This window comes from Amblyomma mixtum, chromosome 7, assembly GCF_055824585.1.
Source record: "Amblyomma mixtum isolate Tamu chromosome 7, ASM5582458v1, whole genome shotgun sequence".
NCBI classification, from domain to species: domain Eukaryota; kingdom Metazoa; phylum Arthropoda; class Arachnida; order Ixodida; family Ixodidae; genus Amblyomma; species Amblyomma mixtum.
In genome coordinates this window covers 91,572,893-91,589,840 of record NC_143018.1, presented here as the reverse complement: position 1 = coordinate 91,589,840, position 16,948 = coordinate 91,572,893, and the positions used below count along the sequence as shown (strand labels likewise).

At 42.9% G+C, this 16,948-nt stretch overlaps 1 protein-coding gene across 1 annotated transcript in view; it reads left to right on the top strand.

Moving 5' to 3' along the window:
• Window positions 1–4,109: 4,109 nt before the first annotated feature.
• Window positions 4,110–16,948, top strand: part of LOC149336827 (uncharacterized) — a 51,768-nt gene continuing 38,929 nt past the window's right edge. The window contains exons 1-4 of the mRNA XM_089554245.1: window positions 4,110–4,237; window positions 5,370–5,616; window positions 6,660–6,684; window positions 15,902–16,296. Coding sequence (XP_089410371.1) covers window positions 4,110–4,237; window positions 5,370–5,616; window positions 6,660–6,684; window positions 15,902–16,296 — 795 coding nt within the window. The remainder of the gene's footprint in view (window positions 4,238–5,369; window positions 5,617–6,659; window positions 6,685–15,901; window positions 16,297–16,948) is intronic.

Below are 16,948 nucleotides of genomic sequence, written 5' to 3'. Positions count from 1 at the left end.
CCGACTCGTCTAACCTTTTTCTCTGATTTTTTATGTTTATGCGATGCAGAAGAGCCACACACACACTGCTGAAATCACTCACCACGGCCAGTAATGCTAGCACATTAATCGAAACACATCATTGAATCAGCTCGTGCTGATCAAAGTCACAGTTGCCTGCCTTGGCAGCATCAAGCATGTACGATGCACACATGGTTTCTGAGATGACCTTACAGCCCATGAAATTTCTGAACAAAAAGCATACACTGAATCCTTAGTAATGCAGTCGTGATGTGTACAAGTAGATAAAAAAAAAAATTGGAGCGGACACTTCAGCTCTGCCTTAGGGGTATGACGTCATAGCATTAGTGGGTTCATATCCAGATACGTGGTCATCTTCTTTTCAATTCACAGATCGCCGGGAGACCTCACGGCACCTCTGCCGCAGTGGTGCAGGTTGCGTTTCCCGAACAACCTCTTGCTGCCAATTGTTAATTTAACTGCCGCATGTTGCAGTGGGCAGTTTGCAAACAATCCAGTAAGCAGGTTGTGATGATGTCACAATGTCATGTGACCGAGGTGCCTCACCTCACATCTAGGCTGCTTCTCTGGGAATTTTTTCACGGATTTTCCCCTTGCAGCCAACAAAGCTGACCCCGGATTTTCTGCAACACGGGGACCCTCTATCTATTGTGCTAATACTGCTGCTCAACCCCGTGGTGTTGAGGGGGCAGTAGTTGCCAAGTCATATTAATGCATTGCAGAAAAAGAAATGCCGAAACGGCATTGCCCGCTGCTGTGCACCTTTGTTAGAATGCACACGGAGTGCCACTCCACTCATACACTGCTTTCTCGACAGTCACAGAAAGCATGCAATCTTCAGTGTTCACCAGATGAATTCGATATTTGTGAGGCCCCTACCAAAGTGCATGTAAATAAAACTGTGGCAAAACTGAAGATAGCATATACAGCAGATTATTGCAGTATAATGACCAAGAGTCTACGTTCACTGAAAACATAGCCCTCATGGGGTATTGACAGCCCTGGCTATTCTCACGAGCAAATTGGGATAAGGTCAATCATTTTTCACCACGAATTTCTCAGGCTAGTCTACAATGCCACTCACTTCGAGGCAGCGATCACAGTGTCCTTTCCAGTTTTGATGCCACAAGCCAGAATTGAGCATAGACAAAAATATGCCTCATATCTTAATTCAATAATGTAAGCAATAAATGCATCTTTGGCAGTCAAACAAGCATCAGCATATATCCACAAAGAGCCAGGCAACTGCTTTCTACTCAGAAAAAACAAAAAAAGCTTATCTGAGTGCCCCTTCAAACTCCACACACAGCTCTGATTATGTTTGTATCATGGCATGGTACATGAGATTTAACGTTTCGGGGCGGCACGTGGGCTATAAGAAATGCAGCAGTAGAGGGCTACGGATCGGGCTCTTCATGTCCATTTACGATGCACACGACATGGATGCCTTTGCATTTCAATCACAACATAATGCCTTTGCCATAGTCCGCATTTAAACCTTAAATCCATACCTCAGCAATCGACATCATCGCCAATGCGCCACACTGTTGGGTTGCACTTGTGTAAGGAATTTTGCACTGAGCTAAATGCCTCGAGTCACATACCTCTCAAAGCATCCTCTAAACTGGCAGCCTAAACAGCGCTGACCCTAACTTTCTTTTTTATGGCCAACCTCCAGGAAAGACCTCAACCTTAGCGTTGGGGGGGGTTTAAAAGACAGAAGATCTGTCAATGAGCACTGATATCGAATGGGAAGAGAACATAGCATCTGGAAGCTTTGCATGCATTAAGGTGCTAAATTAGCTAAAATGCTCTTCTGAATCACAATTGGCTTAAGCAAAACATTTAAACAAACAAAGCTTTTCTTAATGATATACAAAAGAAGAAAGAAAAACCACCTGAAGGTTTTCTGACGGGTGAAACCAGTGAAAATTGACGCAACACACACGAGGGGTAGACAGGAAGGTGTTGAGCGCTTAGAGTAGTTGTAAACCCAGCCCTGTTGTGCCTGCATCTTCTCCTGTTTTGTGTCTATTTTCGTTGGTTTCATTCACTAAGCACAATTCACCGGCCACACTTCTAAGAGTTCTGTAGCTTTTATCAGCTGACAAGAACGTCTGAGGGTATACATTATTTCATGTAAAAAATTAGCCAACTGAAAAAAAGAATGAAACATCTAGAGAGAAAATTGCCACAGCAGAATACAGGTAATGAGAGGCTCATAATGTTATATATGAATGAAGCCAAGCCTGTCAAACCAAGGAAACCATAGCAAGGTATTATTTTTATTGCTTAATGTTACTGTTGCATTGAGAGAAGGAAAGCTGTCAAGCAATCATTTTATATTCAAGATAATGTGACAGACAACGTGCTGATGATGGAAGCCAAATTCACAACCTCCATGTGATGTGTGGTACTCTACAAAGTGGGCTGAAGCAGCAGGTGCCTCCCCTTCTATTTTTATATGTACATATGTACCGATTCCGTCAAGTGTAGCCAAACATTCAGTACATGGGTTTGGCTTTCAAGAAAGGCATATATACTCTTTTTTTTTTCTATGGTGTTATGATCCGTCCCAGCGAAAAAGATTCCATATTTCTTTTGCTCTCCGAGGATAACCATTACAACAAGGAACTCAATATATTAGCAATACTGTCCAGTTCTAAGACGGCTGTTCAATGCCTTTGCATACGTACACACTAAATATAAAGCTTCTTGAGTTCCTGCAGCACAGCAACACAAACAGCATTTTAATTTGCAGTCAACTCTTGATGTCTGTGCACAAAAGAGAAAATATTGGTGCAAACTATGTGGGGTTAAAACAACGAGAGGCTTTTTAATTTGGTACAAATCATGTTGACAGGATCAAATGCTTTAGTTCGAACTGCGGGAGTCCACTTTATGCACTGTACGAACAATTTTTTTCATCATCATCTATTCATATTCTTAGAAAAACCACACCTCAGCTGTGCTAATATATGCCTCCTTAGCTGCAGAGCTGGTCCGCTGCACTTGCATTCTGCTGCTGAGCACAAGTTTGAAAGTTTGACATTTTGCCGCGACAGCCACACTTCAATTGAGGCAAAGATGACAATATGGCCATGAAGAAAGATTTCAGTGCACACTGAAGACGTAGGCAGCCTTTGTGTTTTCTTCTCTGCATCTCTGAGTGTTTCATCACTTCAGCTGTTGTAAATATTCTTTGCTATAATGTAATTAAAATTCATATAATTTAAAGAGTTATATATGTTCGCCATAAGTGCTCATTAACGCATTTCGATTGATTAAAAACAATGCTGACTTCATGCACTAATTACACTTCGGAAAAGAAGACCGAAAACGCATGCCTATTTTCGGGTTTGCAGCACGCTTTATCGACCTCTGGTTCAAGTTATCACCCTCCAATGAAAAATATTGGCACGTCGTTCGCGTCATCAGAGTTAAAGCTTTCTGCGAGCATGCAGCACTTGCTCTTGGTTTGAACGCCGATTTAATGCACTAAAATGAGGTGAAACAGGGACAAGTGGCCTCTCGTAATGCCAGTGGAGCAATTGGTAGCGGCCTACCTGACTCGTTTTGAAGCGTGAAACCGTCAAACATTTCAGGGATAAGATAGACTGGTGATAAATTTAATGAAACGAAGGCAAAAAGGTCAGCCAGAAAGAGTGATATGTGGCCAGCTACTCTGCCACTCTGCAACATTTTGGAGACACAGATTGATTCGAACAAACACCCAGGGGAAACGAGAACAGTTGCACGCCTAGTCGGATGTCACGAAAACGCACCTTAGGGTGCGGAGTCCGCCGCGTACGCGCTTTGAAGTTTGCGCCGCTCGTGACGTTCTCTGTGCACTTGCCTGAAATTTTCTTTACGAGTGGAATTTTCCTCCTTTCTCTCCTAATATGAACAAATGGATGGAAGATAGGAGCAATATTCTTTGAAACGGGGTGGTGGCACTTGCAAGTTACAGCCTTTGATCCCGAGATTCGTGTTGTGTTTCCGAATCCCTGAGGCTACACTTCACATCGTCATTGCCATCATCCACGGACCGATTCCCGTCATCTCATCGCTCGGGTGTCCACCGAGACATGCGTCATTTCCTTTCCTCATTTGAACGCTACCTCTTGGTGTTCGGTCAATCGCAGCTGCCGCCGAACAGCTCTGTGATTCAGGAACGCGCTGACACCACGCTGAAGAGCGAGGCAGCGAAGAGCCGGCAAGTATGCCTTTAAAAAATAACATGTCAGGCACGCAATGTAAACAACAGGAGCGCGTGGCCGCCGCACTGCGCTGACTGCTGTCGCCGATATGCGGTGAGATTGGCGGCAAAGGTGCATGTCCAGTAACATAGCCTCCTTTATACTCTCTGTGCCTGGCAACGGCGCGCTCCGCGGCGTCGTTGCCCCTCCTCCCATCCTCCTCCACCATCGATGGGTTACGCGGCTAGCTGCCGACAGATGGCGACGGCGACGGAGGGTGCCCTGCCGCTGGCGTATCGTGCGTAGTGTAGCAGAAAGTCGCATTTGGCGTACGTTCTTCCGTCGTGCTGCTTTCATTTCGTGCACCAGCATTGCTTGTTGCATCTAGATTTTGGTGCTACTCTTACTGCATTTGGATGTAGCAGGACTACGCCGCTGGAACAACCTGTAAGTTGTAACAACGTCAGTGCGATGAAAGAACTCAGCGGTGGATTCCTGACCTACAGGATAGAGCATCCATGTGATCCAGAACGGCTGCTTTTTTTAAGCTTCGACTATTGCCACATACTGAAGAACATTCGCTCGCAGTTTCTTGCTCGGGACCTCGGAGAGAAGGGAGAGATATCATCATCGCACTTGAAGAAGTTATATGAAATGCAGAAGGAATGGATAGTAAAGCCAGTGAGAAATTTAACTAGGAAGCATGTGTTTCCCAACAACATTGAGAAAATGAACGTGAGGCGTGCTGTGGAGGTGCTTTCACCAGACGTTACCTCTGCCCTCGAGTTTTTAAAAGAACAAGCAGGACACAGTTGCCATCCATCGTTTGGTTATGCTGGACCAACAGTAGTGTTCATGAAAAATGTCTATCGTTGGTTCCTGCTACATGACACGAGCAACAAGCAGCAACATATTGAGAAAAGATGCCCTGATGTCAGGCACTTCGATGATGCAAACGACGAGAGGCTTGAATGGCTCGAAGTGACATTTCCACTGTATATAGATAAATTTAAAAAAAGTGCCACTTATGCACGTGGCTTTCTGACAGCTGAAACATATGAAGCTCTCCTGCTGACCACATACTCGACTGCTGCCTGCATTCGCTACTTATTAGTTGAGGAGCAGTACGTTCTTCTTTGTTCTCACTAGGAAATTCAGCAGTGACCCTATTGAATCTTTATTTGGAACTTTGAGGCGGTCACTGGGCTGCAATGATCAACTGGATGTGCGCTCAGTACTGTCAGGATTACAAAAAATCTTGAAGACTGGTATCGCAGCGGCCTCGGAATACAGCAATGTGCTACGTCGTGAAGATGAAGAGCACAGCAAAGCGCTTACGGCTGCAATGCCAAAGGCATCTGAGAGCACTGACGAGCTGCCAGCGGCAGCTGTGCAAGTATTAAAACGTTTAAATGTGCAGAGTGTCCCTGCAGCTCTCCCCACTTTGCAGTTGTCTGCAACAGTCTATATAGGGGGGTATATAGCTCGCGTTGTAAGTGAGCATATAGATTGTGAGAAGTGTTGTGCGCTCACTACAAAGCCGCCTACTCTTTCTCCGCCGCCTAGCTTTCTCAGCTGCTTTTTTTTTACCTGTAAATAAACGCTGGTACCTGTGCTCCTGAATTCTGTTTTATATGAGTATATTGTTAATCTTCATTTATTCGAGCTGCATCTGCAGAAAAAGCAGAACACTGTTGATGAATCTTGTAATGGTATGTGCAGTTATTAATCTTAATTTATTCGAGCTGCATCTGCAGAAAAAGCAGAACACTGTTGATGAATCTTGTAATGTTATGTGCAGTGCGCACACTGCATGCAATGTTGAAATTTTCACGTCTCGGCAACAAAATGCGTTAAATGGCCGTTACGCGTAGATAAGTCCGCTTTCAAGTAGAATAGAAAGGTGTAACACAGGTTTAGTAGCAAACGTTCCGCTTGTGGCAAATAGCAACGTCGCGGTACACCCCACGCTGTCTGCGCCTTGACCCTCCGCCAGTGGCGCCCCCAGCAGTGAGAACGGCGGCGTCGCGCAACATCCGCGACGGTGCCGCGCTATTGTTATCGCGCTGAGCTGACGGGCACAGAGAGTATAAAGGAGGCTATGCCAGTAAGCATGGTCAGCTGCTCTTTCCGCTCACACCTCTGGTGCCGCTCTTTCTCGTCGGCTGTCGGCGGTACCGCTGCTGGTAGCGCTTTGCGAAGCTTGGACATTCAACGTCACGGGCGCGCCACAAGTTTGACCAATCCCCATAAAGGAGAAAAACGCGCAAGAACTTCGAAGCGACGGACTGTGCAACTTACGGTACGTTTTCTTCTGTGTGTGATTCTGCCATCGCACGGCAGTGGCGCACCGTTGCACCACTGTGCCAGGAGTGGTACTGCGGTCAACTTCAAGAGTTGCCGGTAAATCAAAATGCTGTTTGTGTTGCTCTTGTGCAGGAAGTCAGAAAGCTTTATATGTACTGTATGTGTACTTCATAGAACTCGACAATGTTGCTTTCATTGATTTGGTTGTTGCAATGGTTAGAGTCAGAGCAAAATAAATTTAGAATGTTGTTAGCTAGGAGGGAACACAACACCGTAGAAAAAAAAAAAATACTATATATGCCTCCCTTGAAAGCCGAACCCATGTCTTGAACGTTTGGCTACACTTGACAGAATCGGTATGTATAAAAATAGAAGAGACGCCTACTGTTTTCTTTGCTCAGTTTCTAGAGTGTGACACATCACATGTAGGAGTTCATTCATATATATCCTTATGAGCCTCTCATTACCTGTATTCTGCTCTGTTCACATTTTTTCGCTAGATGTTAAATTTTTTTTTCAGTTCGCTAATTTTTTATATTAAATAATTTATATCCGCGGAGGTTCTTGTCAGCTGATAAAAGCAACAGAACTCTTAGAAGCGTGGCTTCCTGGGTGAGCTGGTAAATTTTGTTTAACGAATGGAACTAGTGAAAACAGAGAGAAAAGAGGAATGCAGGCACGATGGACCTGGTTTTGCAACAAGTGCACGAGTTGTACGCTCAACACCCTCCCATCTACACTTTCTTCTGTGTTATGTCCATTTTCACTGGTTTCACCCATAAAAAAAAATATATAGTTTTTTTTTCTTTTTGGGTATATTTTAAGAAAAGTATACTTGTTTAAATGTTTCGCTCAAGCCAGTTGTCATTCAGAAGAACATTTTAGCTAATCTAGCACCCTAATAGATGCAAAGCTTCCAGATACTACGTTCGCTTCCCAATAATCCAATCAGTGCTCATTGACAGATCTTCAGTCTTTTAAACTCTCCCACCTAAAGCTAAAGTTGAAGGCTGTCCTGGTGGTGGGTCATACAAAGAAAGTTAGGTTCAGTGCTGTTTAGGCTGCCAGTTTAGAGGCTGTTTTGAGAGGTATGTGACTCGAGGAATTTAGCTCGGTGCAAAATTCCTTACACAAGTGCAACCCAATGGTGAGGTGCATTGGCGATGATGTCGATTGCTGAGGTGTGGATTTCAGGTTTAAATGCAGACTATGGCAACGGCATTGTGTTGTGGTTGAAATGCAGAGACATCCATGTCGTGTGCATTGTAAATGGACATGAACAGCCCAGTCTGGGACCTCCACTGCTGCGTTTTTTATAGCCCATGTGCCACCCCGGAACGTTAAATCCTATGTACCATGCCATGATACAAACATAATCAGAGCTTTGTGTGGAGTTTTAAGGGGTACTCAGGTAAGTTTTTTTTTTCTTTTCTGAGTAGAAAGCGGTTGCCTGGCTCTTTGTGGATATATTCTGATGCTTGTTTGACTACCAAAGATGCATTTATTGCTTAATCAAGATATGAGGCATATTTTTGTATGTTGCTCAATTCTGGCTCATAGCATCAAGATCAAAAAGGACACTGTGATCGCTGTCTCGAAGTGAGCTGCATTGTAGACTAGCCTGAGAAATTCAGGATGAAAAATAATTAATCTTATCGCAGTTTGCTCGTGAGAATAGCCAGGGCTGGCAATATCCCATGAAGGGTGCGTTTTCAGTGAAAGTATACTGTTGGTCATTATACTGAAATAATCTGCTGTATAGGCTATCTTCAGTTTTCCCAGTTTTCTTTACATGCACTTTCGTAGGGGCGTAACGAATATCGAATTGCATCTGGTGAACAGTGAGGATTGGGTGCCTTCTATGACTCTCGAGAAAGCAGTGAATGAGTGGAGTGCACTCCGTGTGCATTCCTCCAAAGGTGCATAGCAGTTGGCAGTGCCATTTTAGCATTTCTTTTTTCTGCACTGCATTCATATGACTTGGCAACTACTGCCCCCTCAACACCACGGGGTTGAGGAGCAGTATTAACGCAATAAATGTAGGGTCCCTTTGTTGCAGAAAATCTGGAGTCAGCTTTGTTGGCTGGGAGGGGAAAATCCGTGAAAAAATCCCCAGAGAAGCAAACTAGGTGGCAGGTGAGGCACCTCGGTCACATGACATTGTGACATCATCACAACCTGTCTACTGGATTGTTTGCAAACTGCCCACTGCGACATGCGGCAGTTAAATTAACGATTGGCAGCAAGAGGTTGCTCGGGATACACAACCTCCACCACTGCGTCAGAGGTGCTCTGAGGACTCCCGGCGATCTGTGAATTGAAAGAAGATGACCACGTATCTGGATATGAACCCATTGACGCTATGACGTCATACCCTTAAGGCAGAGCTCAAGTGTCCGCTCCAGTTTTTTTTTTATCTACTCGTACACATCACCACTGCATTACTAAGCAATCAGTATATGTTTTGGGTTCAGAAATTTCGTGGGCTGTAAGGTCATCTCAGAAGCCATGTGTGCATCATACACGCTTGATGCTGCCAGGGCAGGCAGTTGTGGCTTTGATCAGCACGAGCTCACGTGTCATGCCTTTAATGATGTGTTTCAATTAATGTGCTAGCATTACTGGCCGTGGTGAACGATTTCAGCAATGTGTGTGTGGTTCTTTTGCATCGCATAAACAGAAAAAATCACAGAAAAAGGATGGGCGAGTTGGATTCGAACCCAGGAATTTTTCGTCAGAAGTGAGTGTGAAACCTCACAGCTATGACAAGTGCCGTGTTAACTGGTGGATAGAGGTGAACATCGTGTGTGTGGCACGGAGCAGCAGTGGCGATGAAATTTTCCGTGACGTCATCCTAGGTGGCATCAACGAAGAAAAGGTGGATGACGTACACAAACTGTGCCGTCATTGACGCCATGGAAAGCTACCATGCGCTCGCCTAAAACAACCTCTGGGTTTGGCTAAGTCACATCGGCCTCACGCCAAACATGAACCAGGCAAAATAAAAGAAAATTTTTTTAAATTAGAAAATAAACGAAGGTTCTTGCAATGGCCAGTAAAAGGTGCTTTCAGTGGTTTGAAAAATAGCCAAGTGGTCGTTAGTGTGGTCAGCTGCTTTGCGCATTCAAACTTTGCTCTGTCAGAGCATGACCTGTCAATTAGGAGTGAGGGCGACTCCATTTCGTTTTTGTTCCTTGTGAAACTTGATTCTATGGATTCTTCTGCCTGTGCTGATGTTTTTCTGGCACCTAAAGATGCATTGATTGCTCAAAAAAAGTACATGGCAGTGTAGCTTAGGGTTTCAAATCAGCGCCCAAAAATTTCTGGCGGCGCATCATAGTTTACTTCCGAAATGAGCCAGTGATGCTGACATCTCCTTTCCTAGCTTATAAAAGCCTAATTTCCTGCGAGAGTAGAGCTCTCCTCGTTACAGTGCGGTTATTTGTTGATGGAGGCTAACTTTAATTTGTTCACAATGCCCCTTTGAGGGAGGTGGTAGAAAGGACAGTGTTGGTAACACTTCATGCCACTAAGCATGGGCTACACCTTAATGCTGACTCAGTTCAAACAGGGGCCTGATGTTTGCTATTGTGCAAAAAGCATCCCTGTCAAAACGTGCATCTAAAAGAGGTTCCATACACTTATGCTAGACATTAACCAAGCTAATAGTTCTAATAGTCATAGCTTGAATCTCCTTCGTTCAGTTTAACAAACCTACATCACGTCCATGTGAAACCCTTGGAGCGATTAAAGTCAACTGCTTCTGTCATTGCGCTCATTTTTTTTCTTTTTCAGGCATTGGAGCTCACATGAAGATGCCAAGGATAAAAAGTAGCAGTATTTTAGAACAATTCCGGTACATCTTCAGTGGCCAGTTATAGGTTGGAAGCCAGAGTGAATAAAGGAGTGTGTCTGGTGATCTCAGCATCCAGTGTGTGGTCAGAGTACCACAGTTCAGCTGTCATCCTTTTATGCCAAGGGTAATAATACAGCTATGTATTGAGCTACGACAGGTAGCTAGGCTTTGGACTCATATTTCTGTTGGGCCATATGTACGAGCACGCTTAGAACAGTAGGTTGCCTTTCCAGGCGTAGAATACATGATGGAGATTTCTCTTCTTGAAATTTTACAATGCAGGAGATTCCTTGGAATGGGCCCGCATTTGTGGTCCTTTTTGTCTTGTTTGTTTTGTAGCCATGTCCATTTTAATGTGTTGTGTCATGTTGGTTTAGTGGTGTATAAGCATCTAAGGCTCATTATCATAAATGGCTGCCTTGGTGGTTGTAATTGCCATCATGATTTCTGCACTCTGCAGCTATATATTTCCTCATAGAGCTTTCCTGGTATTTTCTGACACGTTTAATCTCTACTTGTGGCATCCTTGTGTTTGTTACTCGTCTCGTGTAGCATTCATAAGCGCGACTAATGAGAGCAAGTCGTTTGCAGTAGCTTGTCCACTGCATTTGCGAGTGCGAGGAGACACTTTATTTTCTTTTCTTTTTCTAATTATGCAGCTCATTGTAAATCTGAAGAGTTACCATGGTTTGCCATTTCTTCTGTGCTCCTTGTGTTTGGTTATGCAATATTTGTTTTGCAAATTTAGGCAATTTTCAAGTGAATGTAGTCTTTGCAGAGAGCACAGGATTCTGAGACTTTCAACAAGTGCTCAATTGATCCTCTTTTTTCTTATATTTCAACTAGTGTCAGAACACCTTATGTTTATAAAGAACACTTCATTGTGTTTCGATGAAGGCAAAATGCTAAAGGCACCCATGTGCTGTGTGATTCCGGCACCTCTTTCTCTATTTCTTCTTTCACTCCCACCTTCGTCCCTTTCCTTACGGCGCGGTTTAAGTGTCCGCCGAGATATGTGAGACAGATACTGCGCTATTTCCTTCCTTAAAAACCAATTGACCAATTTACCAGTAAGATGAGATTGCTCAGTACAAATGCATATTGCTACAGCAAAAAAGTGAGGAGATAACCCCATAGCCTTATAAAGTGTGCTGACACTAGTCGAAACTTACGAAAATAGAGGATCAATCCCGCACTTGATGAAAGCCTCACAAATCTATGCTCTCTGCAAAGACTACATTCGCTCGAAAATTGCCTAAATTTGCAAACCAAGTCTTGCAGAACCAAACACAAGGAGCATAGAAGAAACGGAAGACTTTGGTAACTCCTCATATTTACAATGAGCTGCATAACTAGAAACAAAAAGAAGGAAATAAAGTTTCTTTCTCTTCTCTATCTGTGCGATGAAGTGTGAAAAAAAAATGGTTTGGTTTGGTTTGGTTTATGGGGTTTAACGTCACAAGAAGGCATGCAATGAAGTCATGGGAAGAGGTGATTTATTTTCTCTTTGTTTTTCAGGTTGAAAGCAGACCTCATATTTCCAACAGAATTCAAGTCTCCTCTCCAGCAGTTTTTGAATAATATCCAGCCAAGCCATTGTTACTCACCTATACCGTATTTGTTGAATAGTTTGACGAAATGCAATGTTTATCTTTGCTGTGTCCGTCCTGACTGCCTTGCTTTTCTTGATGCCTTGCAGTATAGCGAACAATTACTTCAATGCCTGTTGTTGTGTTCGCTTCTCTCACTAATTACAATGAAGCTGTAGTTTTACTGAAACTCTCTTAATGTCCATAATGGGTGTTATTTCCATAACATCGCACAATTCGTTCTACGTCTAGCTTCTTAGTGAGATCGAGTTTGCAGCTTTATTGCGCAAGCTTCCACCAAATACTTGCAGCCTCAGCACTTTGTGGTGACCAGCTCATTTGGTTCTGTGCTGTCTCACTTGCATGCTGTAATTTTGTGCATCCACAATTATTTGTAATTTAAAAGACAGTTTGGAGTAGCTGTTTTATTGCTGTGTTTATAGATGAGGTTACATTCAGCTCTTCACAGCACAGTTCTCATACTTACTCATGTGCAGTGTATTGCTTTGCTGGGGAGAAGCCACTCAGTGTACTCGTACTGCGACTTGCCTCGAATGGCCCACTTTTTTGAGCCAGCTTGAAACAAAGCTGTTTGGAAACTGCTGGGACACTTTCCAGGTAGCACTTCTGCAGTAAATGTCACGGTTTTCAGAACTCAGTTACGTTAATATTTCAACAATTGAGACAGTTCCTTTTGATGGAACCACTGATTTGTGCTCAAAGCAATCAGAGCAGGAGTTAAGACTTGTTATTACACCTGGATGATAACAGCAGCAAGATGACGTAACCATTTATGGTTACCTTCATCAAAGATTACGTTGAATTTGGGAATCCAGTGATTTCTCGTTCTTCAATACTTTTGTAACTCTTCATAGTATACAGAGCAGAGTAAAATGAAAGGCTGTTTTCCATATGCGAGCAGTGCGCAGTCTTAATCGTGTTTAATGATAGGCACTATGAAAGCTGCCTCTCTTTGTGATACATATATTTATATTAATTTGCAATGGGAAGGTGGTTGATATGCATTCTTTTTCAGTGGTTTTCTGGCTTTCTTGCGCCATGCATAACATTTGTTATTCTTGCCTGTGTTTCGAGTGCCTTTCCTGAATCAAAGCGAATCTAAATTCTTCAGCGAACACTCTAGGTGTCCCTTCCTTTTTTTTGCAGCTGTATTCACTAATTGTACCATGCAGCCTAGGCTTCTCACACACTCTTGTGTGTGTGTTGCAAAAGCCTAAACAAACACCATTTCGACAAAAGATGTTGAGGAGCTCTGCCTAGAGTTGATGCATTTTTTCTTATCATTCTGGTTGTTTTTCAGGTGAGAAGTCCCTCTTCTGACATTTCTGATGATGTGCAAGTCAGTTCTGCGGCAGTTACCAACACATTGTTGCCTGCCTTCTGGCCGTGCTGCAACATATTGTATCAAAGGCTGTGCGAGCATTCACTGTAAAATGTCCTGCATGTCTGCAGGCAGTTGCCACAAAATTGTGCTTGTTTTCTCTTGAACAAGCACATACATACTTTTACATTCTTGTTCACTGAGGTCCCTCTGCAGGCATATCTTGGTTCTTCTGTCCTTGCAACATTCGAACTGCTCCTTAAAGTGCCCTCAGGTTCGCTGAAGTGCAGCTTCACACATTGTCATGGAGGTGTTTGTATATGCCAAGGGTACTCTGTAACAAGATGACAAGTGAGGTCAGGTTAACAGGTAACACATCAGGGGAATCAGAACTGTGGAATGCATTAGAGCAAGTTTGACTGCGTAATTGCATCATGTCATGGTCCAGCAATGCACTATTCGTACATGGCTGCTGGCCTGCCCATTTCATATTTGTAGGGGCACTTGTCCAACAGTGCAACATTTTGACTCTGGCTTTTATTCGTCTTGTGTAAGTCATGGTGATCATAATTCAGTCAAGACTGTGTGGCTATCTGCCAGGCTGTTGGGCAAAGCAGTTTTGCATTTTTTTATCCTGCATAGTGCCTGTACATGAGGTTAATTTTGTTAATTATAGTTTGCACTCTTTTTGATTGAATACCTGCAAAAGTTTTTTATGCAGCTGTTTCTGGAGTTGTTTAATAATCTAGATTCATTGAGATGGTTCCGGGTGCTATAGTTATCTAGATGCATGAGATGAATTTTTGATGCTCGGACAAGGCATGGTTGGCCTGGCATTGGCAGTGCATAGTTAGCTTAAGTCCAGAATAGATTACATACACACGTGATAGTCATGGTCCTGGAACTAGCGAGTATGGTGTTACAGTAAATAGCATTGTTTCAAACAGTGACAGCATTCATTACTTCATGACTCTAACTCAAGTCGGAGGCCATAACGGAGATTCTGTAAATGCATCTACACGCTTGTGTTATGCATGGTCCACTTTGAATCACTATATGATGGTTTTACTTGTGGTTGCTGTTTATCATAATGTACTGAATGCACAAAGAAAAAAGTGACAAGCACTTTTTATTATATCACACAAGAATGAGTATCCACAATGGTAGTTGGGACCATAATAAACACAATTTCTTGTTTTTGAAATGGCGATCCCAAATTAAAAGTAATTTATTTTGATGAAACTTTTATGAGGACTTTGTTGGTCTGATCGAAGTTCCACTTTTTCCAGCCAGAAAGTATGCCCTCTTAAGTGTAAATCTGCGCAAAAAGGTAACATGCCTGACATAATGATGCTTTGTCCAAATGATGCTGGCAGCGGATAGTTTAGTACTTGATGAAGTTTACACAGCATACCCACCATTGTGCTCGGTGCCTCCCAAGCTTGCACTACGTTCTTCCCAAGTGGCTAAATAAAGCAGATTTCTGGGCTTTAAATCTGTTGGGAAAGGTGGGAGAAGATGTGTTTATTTCAACGAGTATTGCAGTGGTTTTAAATTCTTCACAGTGAACCAGTGATGTTTTATTTGACGGCTTCCCCATGACAGTAATTGCTCAGTTCCTGCTCTTTATGTGTGTTTTCTTTATTTACTGCGCTTGGCACCTTGGCATTGTAGTTAATAGTTGGTATCGCTGTGTCTGATCTCTGTAAAGGACCTTGTCGATCTCCGTGTGGCTTGCACTATTTAGTATCTCCGTGTATACCGTGACTTTGCGTTATTTTAGGTATTCGTTCGGAAGATGAAACTCTGCCACTGAAACTCCTGCTGTTATACAGTATTGTGTATGAAACATTGTGTAAAAATAATTATAGAGAAATACTCTTGTTGCTGACGTGGTTGGCATCTATGCATGTTCTCAATTGCTATGACTGTTCAAAACTATTCCACATCTGCAAGGGCTCACATCTATGGTTTATAATAATTCTCACTTTAATGTACGCCTTACACCTTTTTATTTTATTTTTTTTTCATGTACGGTGTTGACATGGCTAGAAAAGCTGCGTCACAGAGTGCATGAATGACAGCAGCAGCTGAGAGTTCAATTGTTTTCTGCAGGTTCTTGTTTTTTTTGTGCTAAAAAGGCAAGGGGAAATGGTGCTAAAAAAATTGTCTGCCTCCGATGCAACCTGTCAGTGCCTATGAACTAGGAAGTACTAAATGTGTGCTTCTCTTTTTGTAGTAAGTCGTGCTTTACACTGTGAAAGTCATGCAATGGGATGTAATGTTTAATTTCTGCTCTGCTCAGCTCAGCTGCAAAAGCAACAGTGTTTTTTCAGTCATGTACTTGTGATTGGCTACCCTCGTGATATGAAATGTGTGCCTAGTCTAAAAGAGAACAGCTTTTATTTTAGGCCTGCATGGTATTAATCAAGGCTTGGTTTCTTCGATCATGACAAGATCTGATCAGCTTGAGTTTGAGCATCCTCACCATTTGTCAACTAACCTACAGACTTAGGCCAGCTGTAATCAATGCATTGATGCATACCCTTCATATCTAAGGAGATACATGTATTGTTTCTTCGCGCAGATTTGGTCACGGCTAAGAGTAGCTGCACCTCGTCTCTGCAACAAAATTCGCAAGGATGCGGAAAGTGCTTTCTGTGCCCCGAGTGTGGCTATACTACATTGCGTAAGAATGATTTGAAGAGACACCAGAGAACCCACACTGGAGAGCGTCCTTACCAGTGCAGCCACTGCAGCAAGGCGTTCACGACGTCAGACAACCTTCTGCAGCACATCCGTATCCATATGGGCGAGAAGCCATACCAGTGTAATCACTGTGGCAAGCGCTTCACACAGAGGGGCACCCTGAAAAAACACCTCCGCGTCCACACAGGCGAGAAGCCGTTCCGATGCCATCTATGCCCCCTGGTCTTTGCACAGAAGGGGAGCCTATGTCACCATGTGCGATCTCACAAGAGGGCAAATGTGTAGCTTTTTTTTTTTTTTAGCAAGTAAGTTCTCGCGGAGGCTGTGTCTGAAGTTTTGTTGGTGCACAGTGTATTCATGTCAAGGCAATTGCTATTGAAATATGTAGCAGGGTGTTCTGCGAGCTTTTATTGGAGAAGTTATTGTCAGCCATTGCGCATTGTAAGAGTGTCAATTTCGTCGTGATGTCTTGATTGAAATGATCCAGAAGGATATTTTGACATTAATCATGTTGACACTATCTGATACATGTTGTAATATTTGTAGAAAGTATGAGCGGTAACAATATTTTAAGGTTTCTGACTAAAGTAACTTGCTATTATTCTGCTCCTGAAATGAGAGCAACACTATTAGGTGTGTTTGCAGAATATTAATGTTTTCTTTTGGTTTCAAATTTCCAAAGCAGCATGCTTTTTGCCTCTTGCTTGCCTGTAAGGGAAAGAGTAGTTAACAAGCTATTTGTGAAAAGTTTTGCAGACTGTGTACAGTATGTTCTTGGAATGCTTGCATGGTTCAAAATGCTTCCCTTTTTAAAATAAGATGGGAGAAATGTTCATATTTATTTTCTGTTGGATACATCAAGTTTTCCAGGAAATGTGGGTCTGGCATTTTTTCCTTTTTGCTGCTATATAAATTGAATAAATTA